The 16,819-nt window shown below is 42.5% G+C and overlaps 1 protein-coding gene across 6 annotated transcripts in view; it reads left to right on the forward strand.

Annotated features, from left to right (window-relative positions):
* Dnm3 (dynamin 3) overlaps positions 1–16,819 on the forward strand; it is a 486,391-nt gene that overhangs the window by 231,964 nt on the left and 237,608 nt on the right. For all 6 annotated transcript variants that reach the window (XM_036202803.1, XM_036202804.1, XM_036202805.1 and 3 more), the window contains one exon: positions 14,631–14,744. In XM_036202803.1, the coding sequence (XP_036058696.1) occupies positions 14,631–14,744 (114 nt within the window). The remainder of the gene's footprint in view (positions 1–14,630; positions 14,745–16,819) is intronic.

The following is a 16,819-nucleotide window of genomic DNA, read 5'->3' on the forward strand; positions in this document are numbered from 1 at the left end:
GCATGCCCCAGACCACTCAATTATTGGGGCTGTAATCTAATCAGTGGATACTCATGGATACATTCACAATCAGGGTAGATTGTTGGTAGCTGTTCTAACTCCAGACAATGGGGCCTAATTGGGAAAAAAAAAATGGATGATGGGGGTGTGACTTTGAAGGGTACCTCTCATATATCTACCCTGGCCTCTCTTCTTGCTACTTAACGCAGCCTACTGGTCGCTGTGAGGTAAGCAGCCTTTCCCCACTTACACTTCAGAAGCCACGCTGTTTTGCCTTGCCGTAAGTCCACAGGCAGAGCCCAAGAGAACTGTGGGCTGAACTCTTCATAAACAAAATCCAAGAGAAGTGTGGACCGACATCTCCCAGTCCATAAGCCAAAATGAGTCTTTCTTCCCTTATTCTGTTTCTTCAGGTATTTGCTAAGGTGATGTAAACCTGAACAAAATCCAAAACTTACTAAGAAGTCGAAAGCTCTTCCAATGGCATTTAAGTCTTATCGGTTTCCTCCTGATCTGGTCCACGCCTACTGCTGTGATTCCATTAGCTAGTTAGTGTGTCTTCTCCCACTAATTACAACGCACGCAGTGGGCTTTCTTGATGTTCCCACTTCAGGGTTTTGATACCTTTTATTTCCTCCTTACAGTATCCACGTAGTTTATGTTTTAAAATTCTTCAGCTGGAGCTGGACAGATGGCTCAGTGGTTAAGAACAGCTGCTGTTCTTCCTGAGGACCCAGATCCCGTTTCCAGCACCCACATGGTGCTTACAACTGCCAGTAATTCCTGTGCTAGGGGATCTGACACCCCATTCCGACCTCTGCAGACAACAGGCATGCACAAGGGGCACATACATACACTCACATACAAAAGTAAATACAAAAATAAAATAAAGATTTCTTTAACTTTAGGTCTCTGCTGAAACAGGATTTCATTATAGAAACTTCCAGACTAAGGGAGAAGTACAAATAATCTGTTCCTACAGTAAAGATTTCAAATGCCGTCTGTTTGATGCCTGGGTGTATCTTCTATCTCTAGCTGGTATCTTTTTTATTCATTTTTTATTTTATAATTTGATTTAATTTTACATATCATTCTCATTCCCATCTCCTCCTGGGCCAAGACTCCCCTGGGGATTCAGCTCAACCTGGTAGATTCAGTCCAGGCAGGTCCAGTCCCCTCCTCCCTTAACCCAGGCTGAGCAAAGTGTCCCCGCATAAGCCCCAGGCCCCAAACAGCCAGCTCATGCACTAAGGACAGGTCTGGGTCCCCCTCTAGCTGGTAGCTTGACTTCACAGGTCTTCACTTCTGAAGGGCTGGCATGTGCTATTTGATTCTGTCAGTTGACTATCAGTCTTTCAGACTGGCCTAATTTGTGTTAAATGTTGTATGCCGTTCCCATTATCATTTTGATATATTAATGAGCACTGGTAAAGCTTTACAGGAGTTGTATGTAGAATTTGTTTAGTTTAAATTGATTTTTATATCTGTCTGAATGTACATTTCTAATATTAAGACATTCCTATGTGATCCTGGCTTAATCCCATGTACCACTTCCACGTCTCTTCTGAGGCCCAAGCTCTGTCAGTTTTAGAGCATAGAGTGACTCTGAACTTTCCTCCAAATGAACAGTGCTCTTTGGGTGATCCTGACTCCCACAGGTACCATGTTTGCTCAGTATTTAAAAGCCCAAAGAGTAAGCTAATATGAACTTGAACAGAGGAAAGGGTAACAGGTTGCTTACAGGAAGGCAGCCCATCATTCTACCCTCTTATAGTTAGTAGCAGAAAAGTCCTTAAAGATCACTACAAGATGTCTATGATAGAAGGCAAAGGGGGTGTTGGGACGTGTGCTCTTTTTCCTAGCATGCCATGGTGGAAAGAACTGGATCAGGCATGCACAATGGTGGCACTGCTCTGGGGAGCTCTTAAATGACATCCTGGGGCAGTGCTTCTCACCGGTGGCTCACAACCTTGGGTTGCATATCAGATATTTACATTACAATTCGTAACAGTAGCAAAATTACAGTTAGGAAGTAGCAAAGAAATAAGTTTTGGGTTGGGGGTCACCACAACATGAGGAACTCCATTAAGAAGGTTAAGAACCACTGCCCTAGGTCTTGCATGAATGGTGTGATCAAGCAGATAAAGACCACCTCTGCAGCTTTACATAAGAAGAAAACTATTGGCTTTTATGCTATAGATGTTTTCACAGCCTACACTGACACGTCACAGAACAATCAATCACCTAAAATGTGAGAAACTAAGGTCTCTGATCATATGTTGAAAGAAATGAAAAACCAGAATCCCATACTGAATTAACCGATGTATTTTCCTTGGAGCACCAGGATTCGTGATGATAGGGGATCATTGTGAATGGGTGGTATGCAGGAAGATATGGCTGCTAGTAATTATTTAATCTTGGATACATTGAGAGTCTCCGAAGAGTTCTGCATTCTTCAGAGGTGCTGTAGGATAAGGAGATTTTTGTAGCTGTACTGGCAACCCCAGCCCTTGGGGCTTTGTTGGCGAATTCTCATTACTTAATACTAATAAATTAATGTCTGCCTTCCACTCGACTGACAGACAGCTAATCTTGTTCCTTGCCTGCAGGGACCACAATTTCCAGGGAACTTCTTTAAAACCCACAATGTGATCAAAACACGTTGTACCAAACTCTTTAAAGAACTACTTTTAAAAAAGGAAAGGCTGGGGTGAGGGGTGGTTAGGAGATTTGATTTTTGCATCCAGAAGGTGTTGGGAAGGAATTGATTCATTGTTTGCAATCACAATAGTGTGGGCAAACTTCAGCTCTAATGCTTACCCTAATGTCTGCCTGCTCCCTTACCCATCAGGACACAGAAACATTGGCTAGTGTGGCTTGATCAACATGATAGCAGAACACACAGTTTTTGTGTTGAGTGCTTTTATAATCGGTTCTAATGTGTCCTCACTACCTTCAGAGATGCTGAAGGCTGGCCTCAGAATCTGCTTCCTCTATGCAGAAATTAAATGATAAGGCCAGATACAGCAGGAGCCTCTAATAAGTACCCTTGTACCCTTAGCTCCAGTGTCCCTTTGGATTGCCCAGGTTGATGCCCTACTGGGCTAAATGTTATCTCTTCTGTGTTACCCAAACCAATGAAAATGTTTACTTTTAATTTTACTTTCCTTCGTGGTGACATTGGACTTTTTGATCCTCTTTGTAAAGCATTTTCTTCTGGTGGCTTTGGCATGTGCAGTATTCTCTTTTTCCTCTTACCCTTCCAGCCATACCCCTCCTGCCCACCCCTAGTTCATCCTTTCTGCCCAGCATGCTGCCTGTCCTTAGGGCGCAGACCAGGGTCATCTTCTTGTCCAGACTCTATTTTCCCCCTACACCCACAGCTTCAGTCCCATCCACAAACCAACAATTCACAGGTGTGTAGAACTGCTCTAGGCTGCGTTACAGTCAGGGGTCCATTTTGCACATTCCTCCTGTGACATGTCCAGACAGAACTTTTGACTCATCCCTTCCCTAAATACACATTCCTCTCACTCTCTGTGAACACGCCTCCTGTGTCTGCTCAGTTTCAAAAAACGGAGACTCTGGGAGTCATCCTTGACACTCCGCTCTCTCTCACCTTGCATATCTAATTGATCATTGCCACACTAATTTTTCTTCCTAAACATTCCTCTGATCCGTCTACATCCCCATGTGTCCACTTCAGTGGGCCTGTCAAAGTTATCACTGTTAACTCGGGGCTCTGTAGCAGTCACCTCTCTGGCCTCCTTGCTCCTTTCCTCTAATCTCTTCCCTAAACTGGAGCTGAAAAGGGAGCTTTTATGTGAAGTAAATCTTACACAACTGCTTTACTTTAAAAACACCTCAAGAGAGACGAACTGAATTTCTTCCCCTGAGTTGCAGAGTCGAGCATGGCTGCTGGCCTTCTTTGCGGGTTCATCCTGCTTGTGGCTCCTTTTTCCTTCCTAGACATACCATGTGCCACCCCAACCTCCATGTTCTCCCAACTCCTTTCAGTTTTAACCTGTATTCTCAAAATCTCAACTATGTCTTTTCTAATACTCCATATGATCACCATCCTTTTCATGTACCAGTGACAATTGTGTCTTCAGTCTGCATGAGTCTTTGCTCAATTTCTATTCCCTCATTTATCTCAAAGCTCCATCAGGGTCAAGAACCGGGCCTGTTTTCCTATTTCATTGTTATTATTTCAGCTTATTCTTGAGTGCCATGTACATTCTAACACATATAAGGTGATAACAGGTTAACTATTAAATAATTTCCTATCTGCTAAGTTGATATGTATCTTTTCTGGACTGTTTTTAGTAAAATGTCCACACTTTACTCAGGTCTTGCTAATTGTGGAGTATCCCTTCTCCTTTGTGTATGTGTAGTTTTGTCCTTGAATGTAGAGAAATAGATGCCAGACTTGGCTCCTATTCTGTTTTGTATCATGTGCAATCTCTTCCACATGGAGGGCCTGGCAACTTCAAAGGGAGCTCTGCACATGGAAAAGATACACAGGGAAAAGACGTGAAAGAAAATGGAGGCCTGATTTTCATCATGGTTAATGGCCCAGATCTCGGTGAGGTTTAGGTGAGTAAACTCTGAGAAGAAACGATTTTTTTTTTTTCCAAAACAGCAGTGCCTGGGGCAGAAACAACACCTGGATGAGCTCCTCAGTGCAAGAGAGAGGAAAGGAAGTCTCCAGCAGTGACTTTATGAACCTCAATAGTGCAAAAGTTGAAGGAGCCTCAGGACTGGGAAAATCACCTTCATGCCCTGGGAAACCGGGCAGGAGCATGAGGCGCCTCTGCGGGGCAGAGTGAATGGAGGGATGGAGGCCCCATAGCGGTGGTCCCAGGAGACAGGGACAGTCCAGAAAACACAAGTGGCAAGGGTTGAGTCCCTCACCGAGTTTATCCTGTGAAACAGTGACTTGGGTTTCTGTTTGACCGTGAGCTTTATTTACCAGTTTACAATGGAAATTTCTATCAGGGCAAGGCAGCAGTGGTCAGGTTTTACAGAGAAGCCACAGTGTTATCATTTTGAGGAGAGTTGACATGAATGTTCACGATGGGTCCTTATTTTCAGCCAGCTTTGACCTCCCCGTATTAGCATGTTTTCAGTCAATCAGGAAGATCTGAATTTAACATAGTCAAGGTGCTTGCAACCTGGGGATTCCCCAATGGCTTCATCAGGACCATTTCTTTCTATGTTGTGTGGTTGGGTTTATTTCCACTGTCAGGTTATTTTTAATCCTGCATCAGTTTTTCAACACACTTTGTTCATTACATATTAAAAAGGACTTCAAGACAGGGCCTGTACTAAACAAGCAATAACAGATGTCAGCTTAGATTTTTTTTAAATATCATTCTTACTGTTAGAAATTAGAGGGCAGATATAGGGAAACTGAGGAATAAAGAAATACAATGTTATATCTTATCACGAATTTATAATTATAATGTGGTACAATACAATACAATTACTTCTTTCTATCTTTACACTAACAAACACAATGGAAAAAAATCACATAGATATTGCACTTATTGCTAGTAGGTGGTGACCTAAATTCTTATCATTTATTAATTCATATGAGTCTCACAACAGCTTTATGCTACAGATATTATCATTCCAGATTATATGCAAGGCAAACACAGGTTAAGCAAACCCAATGTCACCCAGGTAGCAATGATTGGAAATAGATAATTTCCCCCAGTTCTGTGCAGTTCCCATGATTTCCGACTGGTTGTTGTTGTTGTTGTTGTTGTAGAATCCATACTGTAGCCAACTCCTTCATCTGTGCTGTGAGTTGAGGAATGAACTCTGAGGCTGAACTAGCAGGGGGATTTTATTTCAGTGCCATGCTAAAAATGTCCTTTTCCAAGTGGAGCAAAATGGCACATAGGGCACAGGCCCTTCAAGGGAGGCCTCCTGGTTAGTAGCTGGTTAGTCGCATGGGCTTGGCAATCAGGAAGGAAGCAGAACTCAGTTCTTCCTCTGCCACATAAGGAAAATATTATCTCCCTCATAAGATCATCCTGTGGATTAAAAAAAGTGTCAGCGTTTGTGTGGAACTGTTAGCACACAGTTCCTTGCTGGCACACAGTAAATTCTGGCTGTTGCTGCTGTCTTTGGGTTCCTAGAAATGGGGTTAAAGTTATACTCTGACTTCCTAGAAAGTTAAAGCCATGAAGGGACACCCAAACATACAAGTGTCATACAGCCAAGTCCTTCAGAGTGATGGCAGATGCTCCAGTTTTGAACAAAAGGACATTGCCTCAGAGACTCGATGTTCCATCTTAATCAGACTCTTAAGCCTTTTTATACATGCTTTGCCTCAAGCTCTCCTTTTCCCTGACTCTTTACCTCAATTGTAAGGTTAGTCCACCAGACTTGAAATCCTGTTTTCATGACAGGTCCATCAGCCACTGTTAGGACTTGCCTGGGCCAGGGGCCCCTTGGTGTGGTCCCCACTTCAAGGCACCCTGTACAGTGTCTGCTTCATCTGTAGGTAACCAGGAAGTGATGCTCAAGGGACCCTCAAGTGAGACATGTCTTTGGACAGTTTCCTCCTCTATTGAACTTGTTACTCGCTCGCTCATAGTAGCATTTTCTACAGAGAACATGGGCAAAGATGAGGAAGGAGGAAGGTGTGGACCACACTTCCCTGTTCATCTGTCTAGATTTGCCAGTGGCAGCAGTCACTTTGCCCTTACTGGGAGAGCAAGTGAAAAATAGCTGGTTCTTCTACCCCCCGCCCCCAACTCTTAGTGGTCTCCCTCAGACTATTCCTACCTTCTGTTTTGTTGGCTTTAACCATTAAGCCCGAGAGTTACCGGTGGCATGGGGCCCCCTTAAGGGAGGAGGCCAAGAGTTTACTAGTCTTGAAACCACCCTTCCAAAGCTTAGCATGGCTCCCACGGGTATTCCTCTCAAACTACTAGTGGACAAAAGACTCTGGAATAATTCAAAACAGCACACTGGTAAAAATCACCCTAAGGCTGCTCTGTGCTCAAGGTTGGATGTTTATTCCTTTTTCTATATCTTGTTTCAAATTACATTCAACCAGTTTCTTTTCATGACCTGTCAGAGATTCAGCAGTAATCAAATGACATCATCGATGTGTGAAAAGATGTTACACATCAGTAATAAAATGTCAACCACATAGACATGTCCTGGATGTGACTATAAACTCCCTCCTACTCTGAAAATTTCCAGAATTAAAGCCAAAAGTTTATATTCCAAAAGGAGTTTACAAAACCCAAGTACTTGGAGAACAATGAATTAAAATCCTCTGTCAAATTCCTAGTCTCCCGGCAGCCTCGGCCAAGGGGCTTCTCTTGGCCAGGTGGCCTCTCTTCAGCAGCTCTCCACTGAATGGGTCTCCACAACAAACTTGTTTTTCCTCAGCATTTGAAATTGAAATGTCCTCCTGCTCCTCATTAAGTTATTCAGCTTTCCATTACTATAACAAAATACCAAAAGCAGTAAGCTATCACAAGAGAAAGGTTACTTGGCTCGTGATTCTGGTGGTTCTGTTCCAAGACCAAGTAGCCTTACTGCCTTGGGCTTCTGGTGACAGCAGCTCATCATAGCAGAACAAACTACCATTAAGAATGGCTGAAAAAACAAACAAAAAAAAACCTGGGTAGTGGTGGCTCAGGCCTTTAATCCAGGGGCAGAGGCTCTGAAAGTTTGAGGCCAGCCTGGTCTACAAAGTGAGTTCCAGGACAGCTAGGACTGTTACACAAAGGAATCCTATCTCAAACAAACAAAAGAATGGCTGATATAATTCCTTCTACCCAGGCCTGGCCTAAATAGACAGGGTAGCCTGTAAAGGGTATTCTGTGTACCCATGACTCTCAGATATCATTCAGTATCAACACGGTGAATTCAGTTTCACATCTTGCAGCCCATGTGCCTGTACATGGGAAAACACTTTTCACGATTATCAAACGCTTGCCCCAGGCACACCTGCTGAAAATATCTCTGGGGGTCAGATTTGAGACAGGCGACAAGCTGTCTGTTCTGAGGATGCCTGTCCATGCAGCAATAACTTCTCCCAAACCAACAGGGTGAGGGGTTTGGCCTGCAGCTTGGCTGGTTCTCTGCAGCCTCCAGCATTTGGCCAGGTAGGCCCTGAAGAGTGTGGACTGTTCTTAGAAGCAGGTACTCATCTGTGTAGGAGCTTTTACAATCCACTGAGGCCAAACTATCAAAATACTGCAACTGCTTCCCAAGCTGTGGCAGTAAAAGCCAGCTGCATGGCTGGAAACAGAAAGAGAAAGCTTGCGTGGTCTTCCATGAGCAAGGCCAAGGTCAAAACTGCTTGTTCACAAATAAAATCCAAGGCCTTGACCGCACTGGAATGTTTCCATGTGTGCTTTTTTTTTTTTTTTTTTTCTCCCTGAGATTGTATTCCTTTTATCATCTAGTGCGCTGGCCAGAGGCCGGGCTCTGAATTTCGTCCCCTAACAGGCGGGGTTTGCCAACACTGGCCCTGCCTGCTTCTTGTATGGAGGAATCCCGGTAGAACTCTTAGGTAGGGTAGGCTTCCATGAGGGGCAGGGGTGTGACTGATCCAGTCTCTTGACTGCTGATCTTTGGTTGTTTTCAAAGTTTCTACGTTTGCCAAAAGCAGTGTGGGTGATACCTGGAGTAGTGAGTTTAAGGAGGGGGGAGGGGTGCGTTTTCTCCAGCCAAACAAGTGAGAGCATGCCCTTTCCACTCGCAAGGTCCCTTGTAGTCCTGTAATTACAGGGATGCTTGCTCTTGCTTGCTTGGTTACATAAGACAGGATTTGATGCTCAGACACTGAGAGACTTGGGTGGCTATTGTGCTGAGTGCTGATAGGCTCTTTTTGCAATCTCAAGTGTGAATACAAACTGAGTATCTCACATTTTATCTTTTTCCGACGTAAGGACGCAATAGCTCGTCCTGTTTCCTTCCCATTCTATTCAAGTTTTCTTTCCTTTTCTCCCTTCCTCCTTTATTTCCTTGGCTTTCTTTCCTTCTTTTTTATTTCCTCTTTGTACGTGTACCCCGTATGTCATACCTTTTCTGCTTGTTTTTGTTTATGGTTTGAAGCAGGATCTTCCTCACCCGATGGCTGACTTTGAGCCTGTGGATATCTTCTGCCTCAGCCTCCTGAGCAGTGGAATGGTGGAGATGAATCACTATGCCTGACTGCTCCGCCCATTTAAACAGGATCTTCTCCTGAGTCAGTCCACCTTGATCCCTGGCATCACCCTCAATTCCTTAGTGAAAAACAACAAAGAATTTTCTAAGTTCCCATTTTATGCCGATTGGCATCGGTTGGTAAACAGTGTCCCCTTCCCTATGTGAAGGACAAACCTCGAGCTTCTCTGAAGTGCTTGCTGTCAGTGTTGAGTGCTGAGGACAGTGCCACGAATTCCCCACAGGGAGTGACAAGGGCCATGTGTACCTGCCGGCAGCTTGAATCCTCATGTGTTTCCCTCCAATTCAGAAAGCTTGCCGGGATGCAAATGATCATAATGTCAGAAAGCTAGTATTGAATCCATCTTATTTATTCTTGTGTTGTGCGTGCACGCGCGTGTGTGTGTGTGTGTGTGTGTGTGTGTGTGTGTGTGTGTGTGTTGCTGGGGACTGGACCCACTGTGACTTACACACGCTGGGTAAGTGCTCTCATTTCACCGTTCTTAGTAACTCCTGGTTTTCAAGTAGCTCAAATGACAATATCCACCAGACTAGATAATGTTTAGTAAACACTGTTTCAGCCATAACACTGCGTGTGTCTGGAAATTGTGGTGCATGCTTGAGTGATGAGTCCGATAGTGCCAGCAACAGCAGGCACTTTATTGCTTCACATCATCTTACAGCTCTAAGCTCTGTTCCTGCCTTCTACAACATCCATGGCTTTCACCCTCCCTAGTGCTGCAACACCTTAATACGGTTCCTCATGTTGTGGTGACCCCTAGACATAAAATTACTTTTGTTGCCACTTCGTAACTGTAAGTTTGCTACTGTTATGGATCATAATGTAAATATTTTTGAAGACAGAGGTTTACCAAAGAGGTCACGACCCACAGGTTGAGAACCACGGTGCTACATACCTCACTGGATTCTCTAGGTCTTTTCTTTGTCTCTTCATTTTCTATGTCTCTGTTGGTTCCCCCACTCCCACCCCAGGCCTGTTGTCTCCACCAGAGCTGTTTTGTGTGATGATTGATGACCCAAATTGTCCCAAATTTTGAATGCACTTAGATCTTTTTGCATAGACGTTCAGAACTCTGGGTCCAGTCGGGTCTAGTGCCTCATCTTCTGTGTTAGGTCCACATAGAGCCTCTGGGACACAGCGGTGCTCACTGTGTCCCTGTGGATCTGTTTCTTCACACCCAGCTTTTACCCTGCTTTCTGTACTACCTCTAGCCTGCTCAGTCTCACGCTATGACTGAGTGTCCCAGCGCTACTGGACCTCTTGAGACCTTCCTTTCAACCTCCTGTCCTCACTCCCCTGCTGACGACCTAGTCTCTTCTTTACTAAAGAAAAAGAACATAAGCTTCCTAGACTTTGCCTGTCTCCTGCAGAAAGAACCTACATGAGCCTTGACTCTCTGGCCCTGTCTTTCTCTCACCCTTCCCGGAGGCTCACAAAGTAAGGCAGCCCCTCTCCCGGCTCTTCCTCTGCCCCCACTCCCATCTCCCTTGTTCTTTACATAGTCCAGCACTCCCAACCCCTTACTCGCTGCTAATTATTTTCTGTCAGATAGTTGCTGCCACTGAGAGCGGGGAACATGCCCTGCCCCCATCCTCTTGACCCCATGCCCGATGCTGGGTTTTAACTCCTCTGGGAAGATCTCTCTTCAGCTGTTTTGTCCATTTGACTCTTTGTTCTTTTCATCTCGGTGAGCTTTCTCTCCTCACCTACCACCACCCTGAGACCGGCAGAGCTAAAGTCCATTCAGGGCCCTCCTTTGTACTGAACTTGGTAAATTTGAGATTCCACTTGCCTTGATGTCTATGACCCTAAGGCCTGTATTTCTGATTTTGTTTCAGCCCTTTATGACCACCTTTTAAATATTGGTGTTCCTACATAATTCCACCATAAGCTACTGCTGTTAACTGTTGCTGATGTGTATACAAAGGACTTTGGAGTCTTTAGGTTCAGCCTTAACTTCTCCCCTTCTCTCCAGAGGGTCCCCCATACGTGTCTTCTACAAGTACCTCAAATTCAACATGGTCTTGAATGAACTAATACCCTACTTTCTGAAATTTGGTCCCCTTCCTCTGTTCTTTCTGAATTTTCCAATGGTTGGCTCTGAAAGATGGTGGAGGCAAGCATTTCAGAACCATTCTAAAACACCATAACCAAACCCCTATATTTTCTAGTAGCCACATTAAACTATAAAACAAAACAGATGAGGTAATTAGAAATAGATTTTATGTAACCTAATTTATGCAAAGTGTCATTTCTTTATAAGCATTTGAGTGCTAATCAGGTATTTTCAATTCTTTATTTAAAGTTTAGAGATTTAGAGTGCATTTTGTTATCACACATCTCAGTTCAAACTAATCACTGGACTTGAAATCCTGTCTGTGGCTAGTGATTGTTGGCTGCTCACTGACACCATTCCAAATTTCCCTTCATCCAGCGGCAAGTCTGTTTGTCCTGTTCATTTTACTCTCTAGATATTTCTCCAGTAGATTAAGCTCTTTTTTCACATCCTGACTTTAATTTTTCACACTAGTTATTTTTTGTATGGATTATTATAACAGCTTATAAAACCTAGTTTAAGTAGGCCTTATGGGACAGGCCTATAATTCAGGCTCTTTAGGACTGAGGCAGGAAGCTCTCAATTTCAAAGGCTACCTTGTTTATAGAGTGAGTTCAAGGCTAGCCTGGCAGTTCAGTGAGACTTGTTTCTAAATAAAAACTATGAACAATGCCAAGATTGGATTATTAATGTAATCCTTGCTTAGCTTGTAAAAGGCCCTTAAAAATTAACAAATAAACCAAACATACTCTCTCTGTTCAAGAAAGCATTCTAGATCCATTGGAATGCAGGATATAGTGGAGCATCTACTTATATTTGGCTAGAAAAGAAAAAAAAAAGCTCAGATTTGTTAACATTTAATATACACATTGAAGCTAATATCCTTAAACTTGGTATCCAAGAGGTCAGCAATAAAGCTATCAGTATTAGGGAATTGATATATATCTCACACAAAGTTTTTGAGATAGTTAAAAATGTTTCTCATTGCCACAACATAGTCTCAAATTTATTTTTGAGCACTTTTGATATAATTGGTGAATACAATAGGCATATATATATTTTTTTAAATATCACTTTTATTTACTCATGTGCATAAGCAGAGACCAGAGGACAAATTAAATTACAAGAATTGGTTCTCTCCATATCTCAGTCAACTGGAAGCAAGTGCCTTTACCCACTGAGCCATTTGGCCAGTTCAAGACTTTAAAAATAAGTATACTTATATCGGAGATATATACCTGGAATTTCTTTCTTGTATTTCCAGAAAAGTGAGATAGTAAAATCTAGCATCTCACTTCAATTTCAGCCCACATATTTTTCCAGCCTTCACTTTTTCTTTTTAAAAGAATTTCAGAGAGAGAGAATGTACATGGCAGCCATAAGTTAATCTTTTTTTTTTCTTCTGTGGAATACAAACTAACACTGTGTCATTCGACCAGGGCCTAAATTCATCAGTGGAAAGCACACCAATTATTTCACTTTATTCAGTGTCTTTGGATAAAGAAGAACTCTTCCAGGTCTATAATAACAAATTATTACTTTACATACTTACACAGCAGGCTGGCTCCAACAAGCTGGGCCATGGATTTCCTTCCATGAATTATTTCTTCTTTAAAGAATCTTTTTTTTAAGTTTAAAATAAAAGTAGCACAATGATTCTATTGTATCTTTAGGGGTCTTATAATTCAGCAGGAAAGGCAGATCCAGAAAGACATAGTTTCAATATAATCATACAGTAAAAGATGCTTACCAACAAAGAGGGTACTTGGAAGGGCGTGATAGACTCGCCCCAAGCAGGTGCTGAAATAGGACCTGAAAGGTGATTCAGAAATTGGGTCACCTAGTTCATCAGATTTTTTAAATCTGTTTTACTGAAACCTCACCATGATCATTTGCTCTAAGGAAGACAGTTTTAATTGTATGTGTTGTATGGATATGTTCCATGGTCTTCAAACTGCAGTATGAATAAGGGTCCCTTTGGTAATATATTAAAACATAGGTTCCAGGACTTCGCGTCTATGTGTTCTGACTTACTCAGAGAATGCCTGGCCCAGGCCTTTGTGGTTTTCCAGAAAGCACTTGAGTGACTCTGTGTCTGATAGGAATTGTACTTTGAGGTATATTGTCAATTTCTTTCTTTCTATAGCATAAGAAGCAGGGGCTGAGAAACCACTTTGGTCTGGGCCCAGGTGGGATGCTCTTTGGGGATATGTAAAACCAACAAGGCCTTGAGGAAGGTGAATGGACAGTGGGGATGCTGAAAAGGAATCGTATGGTCTGGACTGCAAATATGGAGAGAATTTTGAAAAATTAGCAATGAGAACTTGGGTGTGTTTCATAGTTACCCTATGCCCTTTCTGAAACTTCAGCATAGAATTTAACAGAAATATATTTTCATCTACCTTCAGGAACCAATAGTCATTCAACAAGAAATTTAAAAAAATATATTTTTGGAGGTCTAGGACAGTGGATGTTTTTGAAATAGGATACATTTTAAACTTTAGGATAATGTAAAACCATATAGAACTGCATTTCTGGTTCTGAGGTAATAAAAGCATCTAGCATCGAGGATATGGGAAACATTCCATGTGTGGAATAAATTAACTTTATAACCACTGTGAGGAAAAAGGCATTTTTTCCTTAAAAGCCCCTTTTAAGTTCTGTCAAACTTGTCCCCCAGTTCTTAACATTTTAGAATTTGAAAACCACTGAAGGAGTTTTCTAAGATGCTGCACATTTTGCTCTATGATAAATAACAACCCAAAGGAGGTAGATAAATCAAGACCATTCAAAGGCCCCAAACTCCAGTGTTCATCATTTCAGCTTTCCTTCTCAATCAGCCCGATTCAGGCCCGTTAACAAGGATCTAATTGATTGGTTGAGTTTCTGTTTTTTGTTTTGTTTTGTTTTGTTTGTTTGTTTGTTTTGCCATTTGCTGACCAGTTTCTGCTCCAAGTTTTAATGAGCTTCAAGCCAGGCAGACAAATATAACAGTACCCCGGAAGCAGTGGGCCTGGAGAGTCTATCCAATCAATCAACAAAATAAGTTTTAATTGTAGCAGGACTGCCATAAATAGGCTGGTGCAGTCTGTCCGGCTGCTTCATTTCATTCTTGTCTGTTTCAGTCAACTCTGCTTCTGCCATCCATATGAGTCCAAGATTTTTGTTTTAGTCACCAATGGGCAAGACCTCCCCCGGTCATCTAAATGTTTGGAAGATATACTTTCTCCAACAGCTCAGTGGAAGCTGAGTGTGTGTGGGGCGGGCAATGCTGTTCTGACTACAATTTATAACTTGTTTTTAGTTCGTCCGAGACTCCTGCTCCCCACTTACTGACACTCAATGGTTCTGCTGATGTCTGCTTTCTTGCAGGTGATTCGTAAGGGCTGGCTGACCGTCAGCAACATTGGGATCATGAAAGGAGGCTCGAAGGGCTACTGGTTTGTCCTCACTGCAGAAAGCTTGTGCTGGTATAAAGATGATGAGGTAAGCCATGGAGAGCGACAGTTCCCTTAAGTGTTTCTAATGTGAAATTAACTGATGTTATTGTGATGCACAGTTCCAGACGCCAGTACCTCTTTTGCAGTGAGCTCTGTCTGTAAAGATTGTTCTAAAGAAGCCTTGCTTTTCTTTTCTTTTTTTTTCTTACAGATCTTTAGTTTTAAAATGTTTCCATTGAATTTCCTTTCCTGCTTGTTTCTTTTGTATAGCCCCATGTTGCTGGCTCAGAGAAGTGAATTTAGGGGTCAGGAATTGGAAACCGCCTTCCTTATGTTAATATCAAGACATTGGTACAACAGAAGCAATGCTCATTAAATAATGTGTTAAAAAGACGTCAGGTACTAGAAGTGAAATGGATAAGGTACTGCTGTGAGTGAGGTGGTGGGGAATTGTTGGTGGTGACGGCATCTGCCTCCAATGAAAGGCTTAGAAAACAGTGAGCTTGCTGCTCTTCATGTTAGTACCAGGTCATTACACACATTTTCTTCTTTGAGAATTTGAGATCTCTGTAAAAACATAAATGATGGTAATTGTGGTGTTCTGGCTCATGTTCAACATTAATAATGTCATTCTATGACTTACTACTTATTGTAAATCTGAGAGCTGTAAAAGCACAGAAAAGTCACAGTAGTCTTATAGAGGCATTAAGCTGCTGTAGAGTCTTAAAGCCCGATTCAGGAGGACATGGATTGAAATTGAGCTCTGTTTTGGAAATTGTAATAGCTCTGTTCGGACCAGTGAAGTCATTGGTATTTGTAACACAGCACACAAATGTCATATAAGAACATTCTTTGATAGCTGGACCATGAGCAGGTGAGGTCATCCTATTCTTACTGGCTACAAAAGAAATGTGTGTTAGAGTTCTAAGCCTGTCCTACTGTAGTCTGACAGCTTTTGAAAACATCAAAAGATGCCTTTGTCACTTCTTGGAAGGAAAGGTTTGTGGCTCAGTGTTCTTTTCATTTCTCCGTGTCTTCTACGTGACAATGTGTTGAAAAATTTGGAATGATGGGTTGATTCCCATTAAAGATTCTGTGATAAGGAAACCCAAATTCTACAGAAATATCAGAACAAATATGCTATTCAAAGCATTATTTTCAAATTTTCATGTCACCAACCTCTGTAAAAAGTGATATTGGTTATTCCAATGTTTTGAATAAGAATGTTCCCCACAGGCTCATCTATTTGAATGTTCAGTCACCAGGGAGTGGCATTATTTGAAAGGATGAGAAGAACTGGGAGGTGTGGCCTTACTGGAGTAGGTGTGGCTTTGTTGGAGGAAATGTGTCACTGGGGGTGGGCTTTGGAGGTTTCAGAAGCTCCTGTCAGGTTCAGGCTTGTTCTCCCAGCCTATAAATCAGGATATATCTCTCAGCTACTGCTCCAGTGCCTGCCTGCATTCTGCCACACTCCCCATCATGATGATAATGGACTAAACCTCTCAAACTGTAAGCTAGCCCCCAATTAAATGCTTTTTTTTTTTCTTTCAGTTTTTCGAGACAGGGTTTCTCTGTGTAGCTTTGCGCCTTTTCTGGAACTCACTCTGTAGACCAGGCTGGCCTGGAACTCACAGAGATCCGCCTGCCTCTGCCTCCCAAGTGCTGGGATTAAAGGCATGCGCTACCAATGCCTGGCTAAATGCTTTCTTTATGAGAATTGCCTTGGTCATGGCATCTCTTCACAGTAATAGAACACGGACTAAGAGAGGCGTTTTAAGAATCTGTGTATTAGCAACAGTTTCTCTCCTGTGACTGGTGAGGCATCCTGTTATTCAGTGGGAAGCTCTAGTTTAAAGATCATGGCATAAGCTCCAAGACGTTCTCCTGTATGTAAAAGAGAGTAACAATCTTCTTTGCTGCTTAGTTACACTGCAGACACATTTCCCCCTGAATATTTCGATGTTCATTTTCATATATTTACATACATTATCCGTCTTTGCACCTTTCCCAGAAACACAAGGGGAAGCAGAGGTTTTCCCTGGGAGTCATAATAGTGGCAGCCAGTGTTTGCTGCATGTTAGCAGACTGGCCCACATTAGAACTTGGGGAAAGGTACTCTTA

This window comes from Onychomys torridus, chromosome 11 (assembly GCF_903995425.1).
Source record: "Onychomys torridus chromosome 11, mOncTor1.1, whole genome shotgun sequence".
Classification (NCBI taxonomy): Eukaryota; Metazoa; Chordata; class Mammalia; order Rodentia; family Cricetidae; genus Onychomys; species Onychomys torridus.